This window comes from Hesperophylax consimilis, chromosome 9 (genome assembly GCF_061612785.1).
Source record: "Hesperophylax consimilis isolate HC1 chromosome 9, BYU_Hcon_1.0, whole genome shotgun sequence".
In the NCBI taxonomy this organism is placed as follows: domain Eukaryota; kingdom Metazoa; phylum Arthropoda; class Insecta; order Trichoptera; family Limnephilidae; genus Hesperophylax; species Hesperophylax consimilis.
Window position 1 is genome coordinate 8,716,672 of NC_142844.1, and position 24,911 is coordinate 8,741,582.

Below are 24,911 nucleotides of genomic sequence, written 5' to 3' on the forward strand. Positions count from 1 at the left end.
TGGTTTTGTAGATTTGAATCACCTACGTAATAATTGTACCCGATGCGTTTTGGCTTTGCCGTTTTCAGTTGCACGCTCGAGTGTTCTGAGATCGTATTGGAGATTTTGTGGATTGCTGAGTAGGCATCGAGTTTGTTCCCACCAGCAATTCTGCTTACCGTGATGGTAGGAGATTTTAAAATACATATTGTCAGGAATGATTACTAAAATATCCTAAATAAAAGATTCACTTATCTTTTTTATAAACACTTTACACACGGCATCACTTCATCTGGAATCACCCAAGCTGATTCAGAAAATGACAAGGCCGTGTACAATAATGTACATTTATCAAAACGGATGCTTTTAAAACCCCTATTTTATTTATTAAAAGAAAAATATCGGTGCTCAGTTTAAATAAATCGGAAATTAAACACTTTTATCCGGAAATACATTTAAAAAAACATAACCTTCATTCTATCGATCAGCCCTTACTCGTGCCATATGCAATAACTGGGTACTAGGTAGACTGTACGCTGTAGGCCGAGAGGGTTGGCTGCGGGGGTACGTACAGGCGACACCCTTCGACTCCTGTGTATGGGTGAAGGTCACTCTCTGGGATGAATTACATCACCACTCCGCTCTCCAGTCCACACTCTTCATCCCCATGGTTTGAGGGGATCATTGCATTTGCGCGACCCATTTGGATATACGTGACCCAAATATTTTCGACCCCTAATGAGCTTTGGAAGTACGGTGCGAGGTCTAAATAGTTGTTATAACGTATTTTGAACAGCAAGCCAATTATGGTAACTGCCTTTGTGCAGTCCGAAGGATAGCGATTAATTAATTAACTTAATGTGAGATGGAAAAAAGTCTGTAAACCTTGAAGAATAAAATTACGGGATATTATGTGTTAGTTTGTAAAGCGCAAACACTTTTAACTCAAACAAAAACATTTCCATTTAATCGCTCTCACGATGATGAGCAAAATTTAATAAATAAATGTATTTTGTTAAATGTACATTTAAAATAATTTTCTGGTAAAATATTAATGTAATATGTAATTAAACATGTGAAGATATTATATAAGATACACACGTTTTAAGAATAACAGTTTGAATAAAAATTGGTAGATTATAATTTTTTTATAATCCGTTAACTATTGGTCCTCTGCTAAGGCGGACTAGTTATTTAATTAGGTGCGTTATCTATGTTGTTTTTAAACCCTAAAGCCTCTGACATTTTCCAATGTACCTATGTCTCATGTGAGATCCATCAGATCACGCGCAAAATATTTTCAAGTTACATTTGATTTCAGATAAATTCGCTGCATTGAACGTATTTCAAAATAAAGTACTTACCATGAAAGCTGATGAAGGATTCGTTCATATTTTATTATTACTTTCTTTTAAAGTTTTTTTGTTGTGGAAACTGCAAATACTACTTTGCACGAAACTATAACTGATATTTAATTAGACAAGGGTATTAAAATAGTTACTGTCACTTCATTACAAATAAAAATATTCGTTAGAAATAAAAATATTGATTAAAAAATTTACAAGCCTTGACAAATATTTTTAAAATGCTAAATATTGTTTCGTAGTAATTATTTTTAATTTTTTGGGAGCATTTACGGAAAATTCTCTTTTTTCTCACCGTAATATGAAATCAGATAGCATATCTTTTATGAAACCCTGTAAGGCTGGTATATATACTTCCCTAATAGATTCTACGGCTGTTTGTTGTCTGTAAAGAATATCTCTCAAAATTGCCCAAGAGGTTACTTTATCGTTTGACTGAATTCTTGACTGAATTCGCTTGACACATCAGTTACAATTATTCTTATTTTGAAAATGACAATAAACACATTTTTTTGTTAAAATGTTATATTATAAATAGGTACTTAAGCGCTTGTCTGAATTCTTAATACAATCAGTACTAATTTTTTTAAATGATAACAAATAATTATAAGCAATAATTAGTCGTCTGAAATTTCAATACAAATTTAAAATATCTCCCGAGTAAAAATAAATGCCGCCAACGGGAATTAAACCTGTGCCTTCTGATGTCCAGTCAGGTGCTCTGAAACCACTGAGCTATGTCGGCTTATTTCCAACCCGCCAAATGATTCAATATGTACTAGTACCTCAATCAACAATTACTGCTTATACTGCTTATTATATTTTTTCCACCTGTAAACAACCAACTTTATTTTTTTACGAAAGGCTTTGTTAGTGCTTAATTTCTCACTAGATGGCGTCGAGACATATAATATCTTCATTTATTGGTGAAATATTTTCGACTTCAAATATTATTATTTTGTAATGATAAACTAGGGGTTCTAGGCGGGTTCAATTCCTGTTGGCGGCATTTATTTTTACTCCGGAGATGTTTTCAATTTGTATTGAAATTTCAGACGACTAATTATTGGGTATAATTATTTGTTATCCTTTATGCTATCCATAAAACCTTGTCTTATAAACATTAGTTTATCATTAAAAAATATATTGAAAATGGTACTAAAATTCAAAACAAATTTTACTTTATTGAACCAGGGTTACAGACACTCGGAGACAATCCGCAATATAAATTAGTATATTTGAAGATAATTATTTAACTATCCCTTCCCCAAAAATGACAAGAGAAAAATGATTTCTCTGAGAGCCAACTGTGTGCAGAGAACATATATGAAAACTGTTTTTACTGTTATAGTGGAGTACAAGTAATAGAAAACATACAGATTTCGTTTAGGAAAAGAAAATGAGATACGTAATATTGTTTTTTTTTCTTCCTAATAAATTTTGAAAAACAAAAGTTGTGCCGGGAACGTTTTTATTTATATTTTTTGAGTTTCACAACAATAAGTTAGTATTGTCGAGGTGGTCGACAGGCCACCGAAGAAAACATTTCGTAATCCTCAATAACATCTCCCATCCCTTTGAATTCTCACATTTCGGATTCAGATCAGATAGAGGATACTGCTCTAGAACTCTTTATCCTTGGTTCTCTCTTTATCCTTGAGTCAATAACAATATCTATTCTTTGTCCTATATGGGCGTATTATAATATTATATAAAATGCCGCATTTTCTCCGCAACCAATCGCCAGTATCGCTTCTACAGTACGATTAATCCTAGTAAGTGTTGTTTATGTTTCCAGACTGATTAATCGTTCCGAAACCCTTTTTATATGATAGTAGTTGTGTCAATCTCTACAAAATGACGATACATTAAATCCCATTGAGGGAGATTCATTACTGAGATATATTATCGACTCTCTGTAACGGAAAGTTTCGCTATCTAGTATGTAAGTTGAATTGATACAATTAAATCGCACTCACTTAGCTTATTAATTTCGAATATTGCTGACTATACAATTTGGGCAACCACGGCAAATTTTCATTCAGGCCGAATTGAAAATGGTTATGAATTATTTGGTACCTACGTTTTTAATACAAAATTTACAAAGGGATCTCATCGATATTTACCATCTTTTCCTATTCGACCAGTTAGCCCATTCTGTCTTTAAACAATAGAGAACAAACACTCTGACGTGAAATAAATCATTTTTTAGGATTGAAAATTGGGATGCAGATAACAAATACAAGACAACAATAATATAGAATTAAAATAGGATTAATTTTCATACTATTGGATTACATTACTAGATAAATTAACATTAACGACGCGCAACAACGCCAGCAACGAAGACGAAAATAAAAGCTGAAAATTGAATCACTGATCATAAATATTGTAAGTTTAGTAAAATATTAAATCTCTCAGTAGTATGAACAAAGGGTTTTAACTATAATTTAGAGAATTTCTTCCGGAAGGCTTAGGTGCATATTATATTTATAAAAGCAGAGAAAAGTCGATGTTTTTTAATCTAGTAGTAAAAAAATACTTTGGCTAAAACCATGGCTAAACCTTATGAGATACATCAAAATAATATACTAAGGAATTGTACATGTCCATATTCTAAGGATAACCCCGAGCCGATAACCACGCCGGGTACACGTCAGTTAGTTATCATAATTTTGTTAGATGTTCTCTGCATTCCCACCAATTCCCACATTCCAGCATACGATCGACGATCTCAGTTTTCAGTGCATTGGATAAAGCAGGAAACTGTACAGCTTCAGTTACCTACGCGGTGTTTGACAGTTCAACGGAATTCGTTCTATTCATTCTGTGCGCTGGGCAGTTGTTTGATACAGTTTGAAGTTTCTTCGATAACCCGATTTATAAGGTAAACAATGTCTTTTGTTAGTAATTTAGCTTGTTTAGGTAGTTTTTCCCTGATGTTGTGCTTGTTTATAATGGAATTTGTCATATTTATCGAATAAATCAATAGTTAGCGAAAGAAATCATAACATTTATTTGACGTTTCGTTGATTTTAGGTTATGTCAATTTATTATCAAATTTGTATTTATTTATTTACTGATCATGTTTGACGGTTTTACATAAAATGTTCATATATTATCATATCTTTTAAAGGTTGTTATTGGTTTTATTTCAGTAACTCTTCAATCATAAATTTAATTTATTCCGAGTTTCAATAAATATCAGATCAAACGGTTATTGAACTAGATTTCTCCAGATATATCGTATTTGTCTGCACATTAGCGTGGATACAACGGTATTATTGATTTATCAAAATTATTCCCCACTGAACTCATTTGTATTTTATTTTATTGTTTGCTGACAATAAATGAACAAATACATCATTGCGTTATAAATTTAGTGATGATGGACATTATTTACTTATTTGTATTATTAACGCTATTCGTCTTTTATATAGTATAACTTACAGTATAAGATATAAACTACAGGGTGTGCGGGGATGTAGAATCATCTCCTAACCAGTGGTGGCCGGTGGTCAAAATATGTGGGGGTTCACCAGAGTACACAACAGTCACAAGAGAATAAATTTAATATTAGGTACAAAAACTCCCTTTTCTTCCTTTAAAATTCAAAATCCCCGGATCTGGGGACTTCTTCCCAGAAATAGCACCACTGCGAGACAATGCTTGACAACAACATGACAACAACTCATCACTCAATCTCATAATAACATTTTGTAACTTGTATCAAAGAGCGCCGTGAGCGGAATATTAGCTGAAAAAGAGTAGATGTTAAATTGAAGACACAATACAACAACAACATCACTCATACACGTTCACTTTTAATATGCTACTGAACAAACTGTTCCTTCCGATGTGGTGGTAAACGCAAGATCACCGTCCGCGATCATGATAATATTGGGTAAGAATCGTATGTACTCACGCTTTCCACTGTTCACTGATTATTCAAACAAAGTAGTAAAAATCTGGATGGCAATCGAAAACGAACTGCTACGTACATAGGCACAGTCGCAATGCAAGTTACGCACATAGTTAAAATAGGTACCTATCGTATGAGATCTTTAACCGAACCGAGTTTCGTATTGTGATTAGCCATGTCTTAAATTTTGTTGGTTGTTCGGCGCTCTGTAGCACTTATTAACTGGCCACTACTGCTCATAAATTCAGGAGGTGATTCTACATAATGGATGGTTGGAGTAAAAAAGAAAATAACTTTTTCCGAAATTTTGAATTTTTTCCATATAAAAAGATATAGGTACTTATTAAAAATCGTTAGTGTGAGGTACGAAATTACCGATAAATTTAAACCGATAATGAGTGTGGCAACGTTGCATATTTGTAATTGGCCCGTATCCATTAAAACCGCATGTAAACAATAACAGAAGACTGAAAGTTTGAAATTTATTGCTATAAAATCGTATATTATCATATAACCAAATTCGAAAATAGAACTGCACTAAATTAAAAAAATGTAGGCACAGCGCATACATTTCCACCATGTACATAGCCCGTAAACATAATAAATATCTGCCCGTTCTTCGTGGGTAAAGCCATGCATTGTTCCAGTAATTAAATAACAAAATTAAGCACGAAAGGAACACAATTTTAACAGTTAGGTTAGTCTACAGCTAAATAAATACAACGTTAAAAGTAAGTCTTTGGAGAAAACCCGCACTGAATAAAGATGTTCTTTAAGTAAGTCTTAATAAATACACACTACATTAGAAAGTTTTGATTATAACAATCGAGTTTTTAAAGTGGCTGAGTTGACATCGCGTTTGGGTCCTACCCAGGCGTAGTGTGTTCAATTATTTTCAGGATATTCGTACTCGAAATGTATTTGTTAATAATCAATTTTTCACAAGTCTCCTAGTGGGTTGCAGTTCGATTCTTCAAAACTAAATATTTCATAAACGACTCAACATAGCTGAAAAAGGAGTACCTAAAATTCAGAAAGTTCCGGTTAAAACTCGATTATTGATGACTATTTTAAACATTAAAATATCCGAATACTCTGCCCAACATCAATACTCAACCAGGACAATAAGGCAACATAATATATAATCAGTGGCCTAAGTAGTGGCTGTAACTTTTGGCTGTGCTAGACAGGTAATATTAAAAAAATGGCATTATTGACGTGGTAGCCGAAAATGTTTTCTTCTTTTTTTCTTCGAAAGTTCAGTTTTTTTCTATTACGAATTTCAGAAAATCGATTTGGCGCACGTCCAAACTGAAATTTCGTAAAATCTTCATACAAAAAAATGAATTTTGAAAAAAAAACAAAACATTTTGGACTAAACAACATCAACGTCGAATTTCTCAAACATAAAACTCAAAAGTCAGGAGCTGCCACTGCATATAATGGTTATTTCCAGTTTGAATACATCTTTTGGACAGAGAAATATCAAATTTCATGCTGCGAAACTATATATGATAGACATATTCAATAAATATAATATACATATAACTCAGGTACTGTAATTATCACTTAAGGCGAAGCTTAATGCCAAATAACTATTTTGATTAATCTTTATAACGAATTAGTGTACATTATGAATAAAAAAATATGCTTTATATAAATTGAAGGTTTTCCTGTCGTTTCGCTTGAGTAGAATTCAAATAAAAAATAAATAACTCAATAAAAAATATAAATGTAAACTACTAAATTTTTTTTATTTTCTATAGAAATGTATGAACGCGTAAAGGAAACAACTTTAAAAATTACAGTATTATAGCTAAGATTAACTGTGACAGTTTCACTTGATTAACTTTTTGCTTTCTTATATAATTATTTACAAAATAAATAAAAACTACTTTATTAGGAAACGGCCTGTAATCCTGTTTTTAGTTCATTATGATCTGGTATGTTCCAGGATGTTCTCGAACGTTCCAGACTATTCCCGAACATTCCAGAATGTTCCGGGATGTTTTGGAATGTGGTGAATGTTCTCGAATACTCTCGAATGGAATGTTCTAGACGGCGTAAGTTCCAGCCCTTATATCTTCAAAAGCACGTCCTTCAGATAAAAACGGGAACCTTTTTCATGGATGGGGGATAGAAGGCTACCACATCATACTCACTCCCTTGATCGTACCGGGATTCGTTTTTGAATTTTAGCGGCACACACATTGTACAATTACTTTTATAATATATATTGATTTCAATTACATCTTCTTAAAATGTCAATATTGTAATATGGTAATTAATTTTTATTTATTTATCAATGTACATTACTCACCGTAAATGTGCCTCAATGTGCGCCGTGAATCGATTCCTCCTGGTCTTTATATTTATTCTGCCCTGTTATTTTTCTCCAAAAATTTTACGTCAGCGCAATTGTATGAATGTTCATGGACATCACTAATTTGAAAAGCTTTAGAATTTTCACATCATGTTTTCCCATTTTCATTTTTCTGGTACACGCGGTCTTCGCCGCTTTCAAAGCTTTACTAAATACACCAACTCCGCCATTGTTTGTTAGGCAAGTTTGTGGAAAAAGCTCTGCTTCTGTAAAGACCGCTGTTGTATAAACGGTTTAATATTCCGAGTAACATCCTGTTTACTCGTTTCTTGTCGCCTTTGTAATAATTTGCAGAAATGCGTAGTTACCCAGTTAATGGCTTCAAATAAGTTAAGTAAGTAAAATAAGCTCTGTAAACATGAATTATTTCTTACTGCGTTATTTGCCAACCTCTGGCTTTGTTTTAAAAGGAATATACAAGTCAAAAATATGTATATTCCTAGTGTTCTCATGTCACTAAAAATACAGTTACCTAATGGGCAAAAAATTCGCTCGCCATGCGGAGTCTAGAAATTGTCGAGTAATGGGGCTGACAGATTACGCCACATGCATCATGGTTTGGCCTATTTTAGCGTATCGCTCGCCATAAAATCCCGATGGGAATGTATGGCAAGCGATATGCTGAAATAGGCTAAGCCACGAGAATATAACGCGTTTATAGCGTGGTCTGTTTTGTGAATAATTTATAAGAATGAAAAAATGTTAATCAATTGACCGGTCAGTGGCTGAGTTGGCAACGCGTTTTGATCCCACCCAGCGTCGTGCGTTCAATTTCTCGGTTAAGTCCTCCATCACGACACAAGCGAAAAATTTCGCTTACTGTGATGGTAGTAGAAGATTTTCAAATATTGTCAGGTTATTCGTAACCCGGGATGTTTGTATTTCTTAAAAAAATGAACAAGGTTAAAGTATAATTATTTATTGAAGACAATATTAGCGATTTCTAAACAGCAATTTCTAAATCTGAAACAGAAGATTTTCGTTTAGAAATCGCTAATATTGTCTTCAATAATTAAATATTACAATTTGAGGTTTTACTCAATAAAGTTATTCCGAAAAATAAATAAAGGTTAAAGTTGTTTCTTAAATGCGTTCATGTATACACCACTATTTAATTCAAATAATCGACATGTTTCAAAACCAATTTTTTCTTCTTCACGATGAGCTTATAATTGGTTTTGAAACATGTCGATTTTTGACTTACTGATTATTGTTTGATTGAATAATGGTATATACAATGTTGTTTATTTTTATATAAAATCGGAATGACGCCACAAATTGAATTTGCAATTATTGAAGAATTTTTATTTATTTAGTCACTAACGCTTTTATTTTAATTCTACTTAAGCAAATCTGTTGGAAAATATTCAATTTGTTCAAAGCACTTTTTTTGGTATTTGAAATGTAAACCGATTCGTAGTAAAGATTAATCGAGAATAGTGATTTCACTATAGCTTCGCCTTAAATGTAAACGAGAAGCCTTCGTTTTATTGTAGTAAAGAGGCCTTTTTACAAGATACGTTTTGCCAGCGTGAAAACCTCCGTTGGACTCATCGCGTATTTGCACGTTGTTGACCAGCTTTGTATGGGCCACTATGGGAGCTTGTTCACACACTATTTTTGACCAAAGCGGCCAAAGAATGAACCGTCAAAATCCCCCGGCGCAACGTGTCAGCATTTACGTTGAGATATCTACCAGTTTTGTATGGCATTTTATAGCTAGGCTATGTCACACGTTTATTCATGCTCGGCGGTTTGGCTCGATCAAACATGTTGACTTGGAACCATGCTCGTCGTTCAGCTTTATGCTCTACGCTCAGTCAAAGTGTAAAGCTAGTAAACGCTGTCGAACATAGAGAAAAGAATTAATCGCGCTCTACACTCGCGGCGCGAACGGCCGCGAAGGCCGCGAAACACGAGTGTGGATCTTGTTCACGCCTTCGCAATCTTCGCATTCGCGCTTCGCGCCATTCCCCGATTTTTGTCGGTTTTTTGGCCCGCGACAAAGGGTTTGCAGCGAACAAGACTGAAAATTTGCGAGTGTGGATGGACACAGTTCACGCGCGGATCGCGGCGTATATTCACGGCGTGAATTCACGGCGCGATTTCGCGCGCGAGTGTAGAGCCACCTTTTGTTTGAATATTTTTTCGCATTGAGCCGTTGGCTTATACGAACAAAATGCATCTCTGTAAAATACATCGCATTCTGTTAAAATGAGCGTAAAACCATCAATGAACGTGCTCGTTGACATAGCTTATGAGAGCTTGTACATCTCACCGGACGTTTTCACGAAAGTCATACAAATACAGTATTGGATTGAATCATGTATACAGCATTGTATTTGTATGCCTTTTTGAAATAATTGAATTTTAGTTCATTTTAATATTTTAAAGCATAACTTGCAAAAAGTGTATTTTAGTAAAAAAATAAATTCAAGCCATCTACGGTCGCGTAGATTATAACGTACCTTGCGTTTAACCTTACGGGTAAACTTAAAATAATTCATAATCTGCTCTCTCATAAACGGCACTAATTTAATTACTATTCTTAAATATTTACACGTTTTGCAAGTTATGCTTTAAAATATAAAGAAGAATTGTTTGTTTGCGCCCATACACACGGAATATGAATAAATAGTTTTATCCGTATAAAAATTCAATTCTTTCTAAATAGGCATACAAATAAAATATTGGATTGAATCACCGATACAATTTTTGTCATTGGGAGATCGAGAGCTTTCAAAATGTCAAATGTTTTAGGAGGGCTAATTTACGAGTTGAGTTTTTGATAAAGTTCTCCACTTCAATTAGCATGGTGCTATATACGAGGATACTATTTTTAAATAGTATTTGTTATAATTTGCATAAGTCAATGCACAATTCAAGTCAAGCGCTGAACACACTGTCCTGGCGTTGAAAATTCCTATTATAATACCTTACCAGATTATTTGTCTATTTTAGATTGATTATCAATTAATAACGTCAACATCCCTCATCGCTTGATGAACATAACAGTCCATGTTGATACTATTATGCAATTTACGTATATTTCGATGAGATGGAAGTACACGATTAATCACATAAACGTCATATTTGACATTATTTGTTACTGCTGGCGCTTCGGTGTCTAAAAAGTGAACTATTCTGCAGCTTACCAAGGCTTAGGCGGCCGATTTAGCCCGCTTAAATTTGATTGAGGAATGTCGCACATAGTGAGGATAAGGACTGACTGATATACTGGGCCTATGATGGCCATCCATTATATTATATACATACTCGCAGGTATAATACATATTTAGAAATGTATTTAGCTAAACACCGACCGCAGCCCTTCTGAGGTGAATTTCCACAGAACCTCGGGTCTTATGCGAATCGCTAAATTATATATTATTTTCCTCGGATGGTGTACTTAATATTGGGTATATATTATATTATGTACTACGTTAATTTGAGTTTTGAGCATTTCTGCGCGTGTGGCCAGCTTCGTAGGAATTCTGAAGCGGCAAAACGCCCCGAATTCAGAAGCAGGCGTACGCGGGAATGTGCACTATATTCCCCGTAAGGGACGGTTGACCGAGTCAAAACTAAAAGTCATTCACAAATGAGATCTTTTAACGGGATAAAATTATTACAATTTTGGTTTGTAAGGAATTTCAAAGGGGGTGTCTTAGCATTTTGTTTTTTTTTTGCCTAGATGGCTTCTCAAATCTCTTTCGGCCGAAGGTTGTATACAGATACTTGAAAATTGAACAATTGTTATTGTGTCTACACATTTAAAATTTCATCATCGATTAATATTTAAAAACAAATGCTTTCAAAAAACATATTGCGTTTGATCGTCTCAACTTTCCACCTGATTGAAAATTCCCAATAAAAATATTTGCCTCGCATTTTCTCAAACGTTTCAAAGTTTGAAGGTCATGCTGATAAGTGTCAGGTAGCTTGTAGCAAAAAAGGATCATGGCGCTCGGAGCGAATGGCCTGGCGCCAACTCCCACGCCAAGTGTCTCGGCGCCGATCATTCTACTCCCTTGTGAACGGGACTCGAGAGTTCGCATCTCGCTAGCTAATGTTGGTAGAATGGGATGTCTATTTATCAGGTCAATAAATATTAAATTTTCCACATCATTTTACACTCCGAAGGTTTAGAGTTTAAATATTATATCTCCAGTTTTGATCGAAAATGAGTTAAGTGCTGAAATGTACAAAATATCGCCATTATTTTTTTAGGCTCAAATATTGTAATATGGATATAAAAATGTTCAAGTATTTTAAATCCTCCATGCTAAGTTTATTAGATACCGATATTGTATCTCTTTAACAATATAATTTATATTTAGTCTAAACGAAAATCCATGCCAAATATTGTATTAATGTAATGTACAGATAGAGTAATATGGAACTAAAAACTTATTTTTAAATCACACAATCTAATTTTCGAAGGCTTGCAAACTTTCATTTTCAGTTTCTCAATGTTATGATTTATGGAGATACAATATTTTAACTCCAATCACCGATTGCGTATTAAAAAAACGCGTTGTGAGATAGATATTTCCTGTTTTAGGTTCGTCCGCGCGCATTTCCAAAACCATACCTACCTGCAAATATTAAAATATCAACAGTTTTGTAGCGGAAGCTACAAGTAGGTTCTAGAAATTCAATTATATATAATATGTTTCACAGTTTATTTCATTATTTAGGTTTTATATAATTAAATAATATACTCATAATTCATAAAAATCTCCTGCCTACAGCTACCTAAATTTGGCTAGCTATAAAACAGTGATGTGCAACATATGGCCCGTGAACCCATTCCGTATGCCTCGCGCGTCTTCGCACGGCCCACTTGTCTTGACCATAATATCAAAAACTTTTTCGGTAAAAAATATTTTCTGTTTTTTAAAAATCGGCCGCTCAAAATAATAAATTTTTTTAACATTTTCATAAGACAGAATTTTTCAACTTCTCAGCACAAAGTTTTTTGTTTAGTTCTTTCAAAACAAAAGTTTTATTGTAAAAACTTTATACTTTTAGAACGAGAAAAATCAACAGTGTTTATTGTTTTTGACTTTCGCCTGAGACGTATTATTTTGCGTTCCATTATTATATTATTAAAAAATATGGTTTTACAAAATATAAACAGGTTTACGACACCACCAACTGCAAAGTTAACCACGTCAATCTGTATGTACCCACTGCGGCCCGCGGATAAATTGAAAATGGATGAATTGGCCCACCGTTTAAAAAGGTTGCTCATCCCTGGACTAGAAGCTTTAGATTTGTTACTTTGGAGTGTTCCAACCTATATCAGATGTCCTCGTTAAACGCCGTTGACCCGTTTATGCTGACATGTAAAGAATCAGAGTTTTATGGGACGTTTAAAATGGCACTGAACGTTAGAAACACCTCAACCTTAGTCAACTAGGAATGTAAATTTTATGAAACAATCTTCATTATTTGCCGGCGATGTTATATCAGCCATCACCCGGGGTTAAATATATTGTGTAGCCTTCTGTATACATACACTGTGAAGCGTTCATATTTAATAAGCCACTTTGTGTCAACCCTGCGCCACCAGATGTTAAAACATTACCCAAACCTTTTACTCGCCTGTCACAAATAATTTGATAATGGTAAATCCAAAACGTGAAACACTATTTTCGGCTTGAAATTTAAATTTCTACTTTGATACCTCCAAACCCCTCCCAAAATCTCTCAGCCTATGATTTTGAGTGACATTTGAATTTTATTTTTCATTTCGGTATCCAACACCGCGATGTACCTATCTATTATTTATCAAACCATTATTTCAAGAGAGAAACCAAATAGAATAAGTATTAAACATTTTTGAAATTTCTTTCTCAGAAAGTTTTTGTTTGTAAAATGAATTTTTGATTTATAATTTTTTTTCTGCACAAAACATCGACAAATTCTGTACCCTTTTGGATAAAAACCACCACTCCAACCTTTATTTTGTTGTCCAGCATTAAATGGTTATTGTATCGTTGTGGTTAAGTATCCTGTTAAATATTTGAGATAAAACTTTACGATAATTCCACAGAATATTATGGATAATAATAATTATTAACTGTTTGGTATAATAGAGAAAATCAGAAGACGTTCTCTCTCACACGCGCCAAGCCTTTTACAGACAGGGGTAAAATTTTGGGCGCGGAATATTTTCATAGAGAACAATACATACATTATTTAGATAATACAGAAGGCATCCAAAATAAATTTATAAAATATTCTACCTCCAAATTCAACAATAACTTTGAATGTACATTTAAAACATTGCTGCAAAGGCGAGTAGTAGCTGAATAAACATTTATACATAGAATTTTAAACAATAACATCGACTGTACCGAAATTCTATCCCTTATTAGTTTTAACAAACCTTCTAGACGTACACGACAAACAGTGCTATTCCACACGCTTAATTATAAAACAAATGTAGCATCTAATTCGCCAATTAACCGAGTTCTCAATACTCTAAATGACATTTGTCTAAACTCAAATGTTGATATGTTTTCGGATTCACTGCCCAAATTCAAACGCGGCATCTTGTCAATAATATAAACTGTTCAATGCGCATACACATACACTTACATACTCACACATACATACACACTCACACACCTATATACTACAAACGTCACCTGGTAATCAAGGAATAAACATACCACTTACCAGACATTACAAGGAAACATATCATAGGTACCCAACATGAAATATCTAATTCCTGTATATTGTTTCATATTACTATAACTCATGTATAGTTTGTTTCTATAATATCAAATAAATAAATAGGCGCCTTTTGTAATCAGCATGCTGTCAGTTTGATGTTTATGTTTATAAACTATTCTTACTCTAGAGCATGAATTTTCGAAGAGATTGGGAGTACAAAGATAATCAAAATGATTACTTGTTCTCATTCGAAAACACGAATACTGCTGAAGTATTATTAAACGTTTATGATAGAAGAACTAACTGCAAAGCTGCAGCTATCTTCAGCCTCTTGGATTTTGAATAGCTCTCTTGTTGCACCGGTTACTCCTGCACGATTCCATACATATAGGCGAAAATTCCTTCGCGCGAAAAAGCTTTAGTCTTAAATGAGGTTTCACGTTTCCGTTTTCCGAGGTTTACTCACCAGCCCGTGGTTCAGTGATTGTTCGCAAGAATTTATATGATCCAGAAGAACCTTAATTGAAAAACCTAAAACTTTCCTTATTTTTTCTTCTATCGTAAATTGCGTTGTTTGGTATCCTGAAATATCTATGTGTTCGTTTATACCTTCATCCTCTTGTGCGATCATAACAATATACCTACTACAACCCCCTTACTTGACAACCTTTGTTGCGTGTTTACTATTCAACGTACCGCATTTACCTATGGGGTGGTTCTTTTGGAATTTTATATATACTGTTGTTTTTTGTGAGCGAAATTTCATTAATCTCGGAATACAAGTATGGATTTGTACAAAATACAAATCTACGCCGACTGCCACAGACACTCTTCTTTATTTAAATAATAGAAGCTACAGTTCACTGCGATGGATTTTTGACATAAAATTTCATTTGTTAGAAACCGAGTTAAAATTCTACTTTGTGTAAGTCAGTGTTAGGTAAGTACCTATGTATTGTTTTTTTTGTATTATTTAAAACATAAATGTACGCACTGTGTACGAACTGAATCCACAAAAAATCTGATCGCCTGCCGGGGTTGTGAAATGGCATATTTTAATTTTCTAATTATGTGTTGCTTGATGCTCATGGGGGTGAATAAAATAGTATGTATGTTTGTTAAAACAATTACACTGTAGATGGTATAAGATTAAATTCAACAAACATTTACCATAATATTTATTCAAAACTGTTTCTGTTGTACATTTTTTAAACTTTAACTCCACACAGGAAAATATTACAAACTCCGATCACCGGGATTCATGTAGACCAATTTAAAAAAATCTTAAACTGATGACAGTGACGGACATATATATAATGGAGTTATGCCTGTTAGTACGATCATCTCCAGAAAAGTTCCCACAAAAAAACACATAAACACGCTACAAGGTTCACAGAAAACCTATTAATCCCAAAAGCAAACAAAACTATTTTTCAAAAAGGACCACACTATATGGCCATTAAAATATATAACAACCTTCCACGTAGCATCAAACAAATAACCGACACACTTAAATTTAAATCAACACTAAAAACATTTCTTTTAAACAAATGTCACTACATCTTGAATGAATACCTTACATGAATTAAATACCTCTGTTTTTTTATTTTTTATTTACTGTTATTTATTTGTTAACATGTAATTGTTGGGTTATGTGATATAATGTGTATTTGTTGGGTTAGCTGGAAGAAATAGGATGTAACCTATAAGTTATACCCTTTGTACTCTTTTTGTGCCGTAAATATTTATTTGAATTTTGAATTTTTGAATAGATATAATCTTTAGGGATGGTGTGTGAAGGGTCTATGGAGGAAAAATAGGAAGTGAAGTGTCGGTAGGAATCGGGCGGTCTGTGAATGCATCCACTACGGTGCATGGCCTTGGGACGAGGAAGTCTGGGTTGGAGAGGTCAAGGAGTCTCCCTCAACCGACCTCTCCTAATCCGACCTGGACAAAGATCTGGACAAACCTCACCTCGTGAACCCGGGCACCCCTGCTAAGTCACCACAACCTAGGAAACCACTTGGGGGTGACCTATGGCAGAGGCGTTTGTTATGCCCTATATGTTTTTAAATTACCAACTCTAATTAAAGTAATACAAATATGGGGGTGGCAGGAAGAGGGGGGATGGGGTATACATAATTTAGGGGTGGGAGAGTTCGAGCGAAGACCTTTTCACGTCATTAAAAATTATTGTTTCGCTATCCAGCGTCCCTTGAATAACTTAAAGGAATAATAATTATATGGGTAGTAAAAATCCTATTGCTTAGTTTTTTTGTATTTGTATACCGCTGCCCCGAGTACCATTTATTGGATAACCACAGATTATCCCACAGGTTATCCCAAGTGGTTTGCCACGTTTGGTGATTTAGCAGGGGTGCCCGTGTTCATCGGTTGAGGTGTGTTCAGGATGCGCCTGCCCACCAGCTGCGTGGCGTGACAGATTGAGAGAGGCTGGTTTGGGAGACCCTTTGACCTCTACAACTGGTCTCTCGACCCATCGAGAAGGATATATTCTTATGGCCATCACTCCTGAACACACTGACCCCTAGATTCCTAGCCAAGTGTCACACTTTTTACCTCCCCAGAACTTCCTCTCCTTAAAAAGATTTTGCACAGCATCCCAAAAGATGACATATGGCCGCCTGTGTGGCGTTTTTATAAAAAAATATGAATTTAAACGTCATTTTCAACATTGGAACTGATTGTGTAAAGAACCCAGAGAAATGACAATTTTTGTCGTTTTCGAAATTCGAACTGATACGTCAAGAATTTGGATTATCCCGTGATTTCTCACGGGTGTACCCGCGTACTGGTAAAATAATGCCTTTTTAAAATCGAATAAAAAAATCGCGAGATATAATAATAACTCCATATCTGAGAAAGAGTTCAGTTCATTCTCTCGCTCTGTTACCAGGCGCGCATTGATCCAGCGGAACTTAGACCGAGAGATCGAGATAATAATTCTCCTTCACGTGGCGACAGATCGTCTGTATATAGCCTGCCTCTCTGCTTGACCTGTTTCACCCGGAAGGCCCGGCCTCCGCCCCCCGCGTGTCCAGTGCCACCAACACTTTCGGAATGAATCTGTTTTCTAATGTACTTTCATTCTTCCGGTGGTCTAATTTGGCGATAGCTCTAATTATATATTTCCTGTCTAACGTAAATTGTAATGGCGAACTGGTTCAATGGGGATTCTTTCATTTTGTTTAGTATTTATTATATTGGACACAATCTCGGTATTTAGGCTGTGCGTAATTTTTGAACAATTACGCACGTGATTGTTAAGTATTTTTATATTTTATATTGATCCTCTACTAAGCTTTTAGCTGTTGGCCGCTGTCAGTGGTAGATACGTTTCGGGTCGTGAAACAAAAATAAATTAATAATATTGCTAAGAAAAATATAAAAAGAGGTAGTCTTTCACTGAGGTTAAATTTTGATACTATTTTGTAAATCATAACGAAACTTAAAACATACATTCTTCTACGAATGTTATTAAATATGTGATTTGTTCAATTTCATTACAGTATAATGTTCTCTTATAAGGAATGAACCAAATTCCAAACAGCTGTATGTAGTATTTTTAAATTTTTTAACAGTTAAGGATTACGTACAAATGAAATAATACGAAAAATGACGTGTCAGAATGTTTAAACAAAATATATAATTTCGCTGAGAGTTAAGAGATTACGTGAAACGTTACGTATATCTTACAACAATTTTTTTAGAACGATATAGAAGAAGATAAAACAAGTAGTACCATCCCTTACATCTTCAACTTTGTATTGCCATTGCGCAGATAGCCCTATTAATATTACAGACCTTATCTTTAATAATTTACTGTAATTAATTTACACTGCTGTGTTTCTACGTCTTAGTAAGTTTATTACAAACAAAATATAGATCCCTTTTGTGTACGGACTTTCATATTAATGAAAGTATTTGTTTTATAATCTTATTTTCACTACACATTTACTGTGTTTTTTCATAAAAACCATAATGAGAATTCAATAGTAGGAAATCAACGTTTAATTCAATATTATGATCGTGCTTACAAGCGAAATTTGATTATCGCGAAACTAACTTTTTATGACCAATATAAAGTAGGGGTTAAGGAATTCTCCTCTCAATGATATGAAGAAAATTGTTATTTTTATGCGAATTATACACAAGGGAATGTGATGGACGTTTAATATACAGAATACAAACTGTGGTCATGGATTGAGTGATGAGAATGGTACTTACTCGGAGTTACTCCAACGACGATAATATTTTGCTGCAACTAACGTCGCTCCCTGCGCTCATCACCAACTGGGCACAGGGTTCTGGAAGCACTTTTCACTTAACTTTTGGATACAGATTCTGTCCGGTTAGTCCTTCTTCGGGAGCTGTCAATGTAGAACGCTAGCAGCTAGCTAGTTTAATGTAACTCTGCAAGTAGCGAGTGGCGAGTAGCGAGTGAGAGTAGCGCCTGACCACGGTGAGAGTTCGGTACGACGCGAAGGGTTCGGAGGCGCAAGCGCGACTGAGGGATGTGAAGGCAGCGCCGCGCGACCGTCGCGAGAAGCTCCCCTAACGATTGGGAAAAATCTCGTAGAATATTGCGAAGGTTGCGCTTGTATTGACGTTCTGAGGCGAACACTAATATGGCCCTATCGATTGTTTAGGCGTTGACGTTTTTGACAAGTTTTGCGGGAAAGTACGCATTTGTTTAAAAGTTATTCGGACTGTCATGAAACAAGCTGAAGTTTTCTGATTGCTATTAACGTATTAGCCGCTCGTATACAACCTACCAAACGTTCTTTCTCGAGTTTTCATCTTGTAAACAACGTGAGTATTGGTGATTTTACCCGGCTATGTCAAATGATCTGTTAGTGTGAAAATTCGGTCTATTCATTGCATTTTGAGATGTATGAGAGTTTAATTATTGTTGATTTGTCATTATTTCTAATGTGTCTTAGAATTTGGGTGGAATCATTTGTTTAAATATACTTCTTTTGCCGGAAATGCATGTTTACGTAACCGTGCCAAAAGGTTATTGACTCGTGTAGTAATTCCCCGGTTTCTTTGTTTGTTTGCACAGAAAGATGTCAATGGATGACGTGGAGCTGAAGACCGTGCTGCTGCAGTCGCCAGAGGTTCGCAGTATGGGCGGTGCGCTGGGGGCGGGAGCGGGGGTGGGGGGATGCGGGGAGCGGCCGGAGGGCGCGGGGGTGCTGGAGGAGTACGTGCACACGGACCGTGGCCAGGTGCTGGTGGGCATCCAGGGCAACAGGAAGAAGCACGCCATCATTACTTACCACGACCTCGGCCTCAACTACGTGTCCGGCTTCCAGGCCTTTTTCAACTACAACCACATGCGCTGCTTGCTGGACCACTTCTGCGTGTACCATATCAATGCGCCTGGCCAAGAAGAGGGTGCGCCCACCCTGCCCGAGGACTACATCTACCCGACCATGGACGAGCTAGCGGGGCAGCTGAACTTTATCATCGGCCACTTCGGCGTCAAGTCTTTCATCGGCTTTGGCGTCGGTTCCGGGGCCAACATCCTGACCCGCTACTCGCTGCTGCACCCGGAAAAGGTGGACGCCCTGGCTATCGTCAACTGCATCTCAACGCAGGCCGGCTGGATTGAGTGGGGCTACCAGAAGCTGAACGCGCGGTACCTACGCTCCAAGGGTATGACGCAGGGGGTGCTGGACTACCTGATGTGGTACCACTTCGGCAACGGAACCGAAGAGCGTAACCACGACCTCGCCCAGGTGTACAAGTCCTACTTCTCCGAAAGGATCAATCCGACCAACTTGTCTCTGTTCATTGACGCCTACGTACGTCGCACGGACCTGAACATCTCGAGGGCGGAGTGCCCGGATCCAGGTGGCAAGTCCGCGTCTTCCTGTGCAACCACGCTGAAGATCCCGGTGCTGAACGTGACGGGGTCCCTCAGTCCGCAGGTGGAGGACACGGTGACGCTGAACGGGCGTCTGGATCCAACTAACTCCACATGGATGAAGCTGTCAGACTGCGGGATGGTACTGGAGGAGCAACCCGGGAAAGTGTCCGAGGCCTTTAGGCTGTTTCTACAGGGGCAGGGTTATTGCGTCAATGAGTAAACCGACATATTGACACCCAACTGCAGGCCTATTTCAAGTAAGTTCATGATTTAAATTCGACGATTTGCATTTTAACGACAACGGCACCATCTCGTTTGTCAGTACTTTTAAAATTCGCCAGTTTTTTAAATCATCTGATTTGTGAAATAGGCCGAATACTTATTTAATTTTAATAAAGTATGTATGTTGAGCACGCGCGTATTCTCACATACTCTATTCATTTAAATATTGGTATAATACTTGTCAGCAATCGTGATATATTTAAGTTGATGTTCACGCAACTTTCGCAATACGGGAAAACGATTTAACAATGACAAGAGTTTTCCTTGAATCATTAGAAACATCAGCGTTATACCACTATTTTAAGAGTACTCACAAGTCACAAGGTAATTGATGTCGATATAATGATTAAAAACACAAATAAACTCGCCGCTATAAGGCGTGTCATGTGATGAACATATTTTATAATGCTGATCTATTATTGATGTATTTTTATCACTTTGAAGCTTTAAAAAGTTTAATTTATTTGACCAAACTTAGAATTATTTATACATTTTGAATTGCATTTGTAAAATATTGGAGTTGATTGAATTTTACCGACCTAACATAATTATTACGCAATTTTGTGCATTTTGGCTGTACCTAGTAACAACTTGCTTACTGTGGATTTTCTTCCGAGTGTTTCGGAAAATAGAAAGTTTTACAACGAAGAATTTTGACGGCGTTTCCAATGATATACCGAAAATGGGAAAGCGAGCAGAAAAGAAGCAGGCTTAAGTGACTAGAAATAAAGCTTTATTCGAGCTTAGCTAACTGAAATACCAAGTTCAAACACCAGGTATGTTTGCTGTGTTCAGCTTTCGATGTTTTTACCTTGTACGAAAGCCTAAGGCAGCTACGCACTGAATTGCTTTTACATTAATTCATACAATCATGTTTTTATATACAAATTGTTTAGGTGTGCGTTAGCTATATTAAATTTTTTAAAATAAAAATGTACTGCTAAAATAAGTTACCATCTACGTGTAATTTAATGTTATTTTACTGTGTTCTTAGTACTAATTTAATTTATAACTAATCGCTTTATTTATAGACAATTTCCACTGGTACATGTTGATACAATAATGAATTTAATGACCTGTTATTTAATTAAGGCTCAAGTTATATATTATGATCAAATGATTATCACAAATTATATTAGGTATTTTAATCCAGTTTGCGATATAGTCAGAGAATTGATTTTTTTCAATGTTTGTATTGTTTATGAATAAAAAATATAAAAACAGCATTCTGTTCTTTTGTAAACTTCACCCAAATCTGACGACGGGTTGTTTCACGAAATACATTCAAGTTGATTTTCTATTATTATATCATTATTAGCCAGAGGCTTCACAAAAATAAAATAATAATAAGGTACATTTAATATAACCTTCACAAATTTGAAAGTCAAATTTGAAATTTGATGAATTGTTCAAATTCTTTGAAACAACCCGTCCTTAATATATAAAAATTCAACCTGTATTTTGAGCTCGTAAAACTCGAAAAGTAGTCGAAAGTTTGTTCTTATTAATGCCAGGAATGTTTAGAGATTGGTTTAAAAGTAGGGGACGTCAGAGGAATACTTAACGCAATATCTCTACATCGGAATGAGATTTTATCTGAAATATATACTTTATTTTACGTTAATAACTGATGCTGTTTTTGATCAAACATAAAAATAAAGCGGCTATTAATTCTGTCTTTGATGGTTCAGAAAGGTAATAAAATACTTTATGTATAAATTTAATAATTATTTTTCTTAATTCTATTTAGGTAAGATTTAATTAAGGTATTTATTATTTATTGTAATTAATTATTTATTATTAATTCAATTTAATTCCCATAATTATAACCAAAATGTCAAGGTTTTTTCGCATCCTGAAAAATGACTTAGAGTGTTTTGTGGTTTGTAATTATTACATCCGTAATCTGCACACACAGAACATTCTTTTTGGGACGTTTTTATGTGTTTTCAATATTGATCAAAATACAAAATAGGAAGCGCAAATCACCGCCCCCGAGTACTAAATAAATTCAATTTGCCGTCAGTGAAAGGAACGTTAACATCAATATGCTACACTAGCGCCCCTAACGGCCAGAGTTGTTGATACTGCCAATTATTTACTTGAGTTCTACGTATTATTAATATTACAAGGAATTTGCTTAATCCCAATGACAGGTGTTTTTTGTGTGTTTAAATTTAATATACCTGAAAGTATCCCAAATAACTTCTCCTCTATGGAGTGTTTGGGGTATGTTTTTAAAATTTTGCTCAAACATTACGTAAACTCAACTCTTCTGGCTAATTTGTTCGGTTTTAAGAACACATAGCTAGTACCAATAGAATCAAATTGTTCGCTTTTTTGAACAACTCATACGGTATCATAGAAATAGTTGCTTTCTTACCGTCATAGTTAGTATAAACATAAACTAAACGCTCTTATAAAAAGAAGAATAAAAACAAAGTTTTATATTAAAATACAGAATTTAACCACATAATAACTAAAATGTACACCTCTATCCTTTACCAAACAAAGGTTCTGACCGCAATTTGAGAAAAAATTACGAAATTTTGTTAATTTTTTCTGATTATTTTTATATGAAGTGATAGAAAAGTGAGGTAGCTATAATGTTGGAATCATTATGATCAGTACTTTTAATTTTGTTTCGATATTAGACTTTAGACGAAAAAGTGTGTTTCATCACCGTTAAATACAGTTTTTAATATTCGGATACGTTCTAAAATATCTTAATTATTTGAATTTTATTGAGAAATGGAAATAAACACAAATTCTCCGACTCTCTGACAGCTTTTTTTTAAGGAATATAACGGTTAATTTTTCAGAGGCTTGAAGGGTTAAGGGCGGTAAGTATATCAGTAATCGGGTAATATATGCAAGATGTTTGAAGGTTTATACAATTATTTGGTAATATTGAAACTCGGATAAACAGAAGCTTTTCGGATGGCACACATGCATTTCTAACCACCTTTAAAAGATATTATGTTGCATGGAATGAAAACTTACAATTATTAAATATTTATGAATCATCGATCAACGAGGAAGTGATAATGTTTATTTATTTATTTATTCATTTTACTATAAAACCATTAGTATTACTAGAATTTAAACAATAACAGAAGAGTAGTTTTATGAGATGTTTGAAGTTTGAACGATAATATATCTCCATAAGGAAATAGAGAAAAAGTGATTATTTTAGGAAAAAGTCAGTGAAAATATAAAATTAGGAGACCTTAATAAATTATTATCGTTGTTCAAGAACGGTTCTTGTTTTCCTTCGTGGAGAATATGAATAAAATATAACAAAGCGGGACATCTGTCCTAATGATGGAAACTGTGCCGCTCTATGTAAAGTTGTCTAAAAAGGAGGAAGCGTAACACTGCATAATAACCCTAAAATACATCACGATACTACCTTTGGCCGTGAAATTTAAAATCACACCCAAAGTGGGTCAAGTTCATTATCAGGTGTTATCTGTTATGACATCTCCAATAAGCTCCTTGTACCGCTTCACAATCAAGGTAGCAAACATAGCCCCTATGCTTGAAATGGAGTGTTTTATTTGATTGAGTTCCTGACCCTGTCTGACATGGCCAATGAAACGGTCATAATCCAAAATAACACTTTATTTTTAAAGTAAAAAAATAACATATTTGAGTTCCCGAGCCTTTGTGGCGCTTCGACTATGTCAGAATAAATATTAGATTTAGATGATAACACTTAAAGCATGAATCAATATTTTATTATATATATAAGTTATTGTAATAGAAATATTTAGTAAATCTCAATTTAGGAGGCGGGTATAGGTACCGCCGCCCCAGGAACTGTTTTTTCGATAACCAACAATCCTGCCATAGGTCCCTGCTATATTAGGCGTTTTAGCTGATTGACCCCCAGATTCCTACCCCCCCCTTCATATCTTTTTCCTTCCTAGGATTTCCTTTCATTCCTTTCCCTCAAAATACCCCCACACAGCCCAAAAGATGACTTCAGTGTGGAGCTACTCTATTTTTATTCATTAGGTTATTAGGTTATTCCGTACACACACCCCACACCCTGGAATAAAAACTTTATTTTTTCAACCACCATCGAATTGAACACAAAACACTTTCGTTACACTGGAAGAATAGAAGCGCAATAAATGGATGTACGTTCCTCAGCCAGTTACAAAATATCTTGAAAAAATTAAATGTCGCCCATAAAGATTAGAAAAATTAAAATTCAAACCATACCTACATAAAACAGCTAGGCAAACTTATTTTTTCAGCACATAAAATATAGGTACAGTTTTTTAATGTTATTATTTCAATGAAATTCCTCCATAAAATAACAGTTTCGTTAATAAATAGCGCGTATAATTCTTTTAGGCAAGGGTGGTGAAAGAAGCCTGGAGAGGTCTT

General features: G+C 35.0%; 2 protein-coding genes across 2 annotated transcripts in view; one reads left to right on the forward strand and one right to left on the reverse strand.

The window, feature by feature from the left end:
* Nucleotides 1-18,843, reverse strand: part of LOC149420871 (synaptotagmin 1-like) — a 121,708-nt gene extending 102,865 nt beyond the window's left edge. The window contains exon 1 of the mRNA XM_089635602.1: nt 18,584-18,843. The gene's annotated coding sequence lies outside the window, so the exon portion shown is untranslated. The remainder of the gene's footprint in view (nt 1-18,583) is intronic.
* A 104-nt stretch (nt 18,844-18,947) lies between these two features.
* Nucleotides 18,948-21,637, forward strand: LOC149420872 (protein NDRG3-like). Its single transcript, XM_089635260.1, has 2 exons — nt 18,948-19,168; nt 19,422-21,637. Exon 2 carries the CDS (start codon nt 19,426-19,428, stop codon nt 20,449-20,451), a length of 1,026 nt encoding a protein of 341 aa, XP_089491386.1. The 5' UTR covers nt 18,948-19,168; nt 19,422-19,425; the 3' UTR covers nt 20,452-21,637.
* Nucleotides 21,638-24,911: the final 3,274 nt, after the last annotated feature.

Excerpts from the sequence above, each read along its gene's own strand:
- LOC149420872 (XM_089635260.1), top strand. The coding sequence starts at position 19,426 with ATGTCAATGGATGACGTGGAGCTGAAGACCGTGCTGCTGCAGTCGCCA.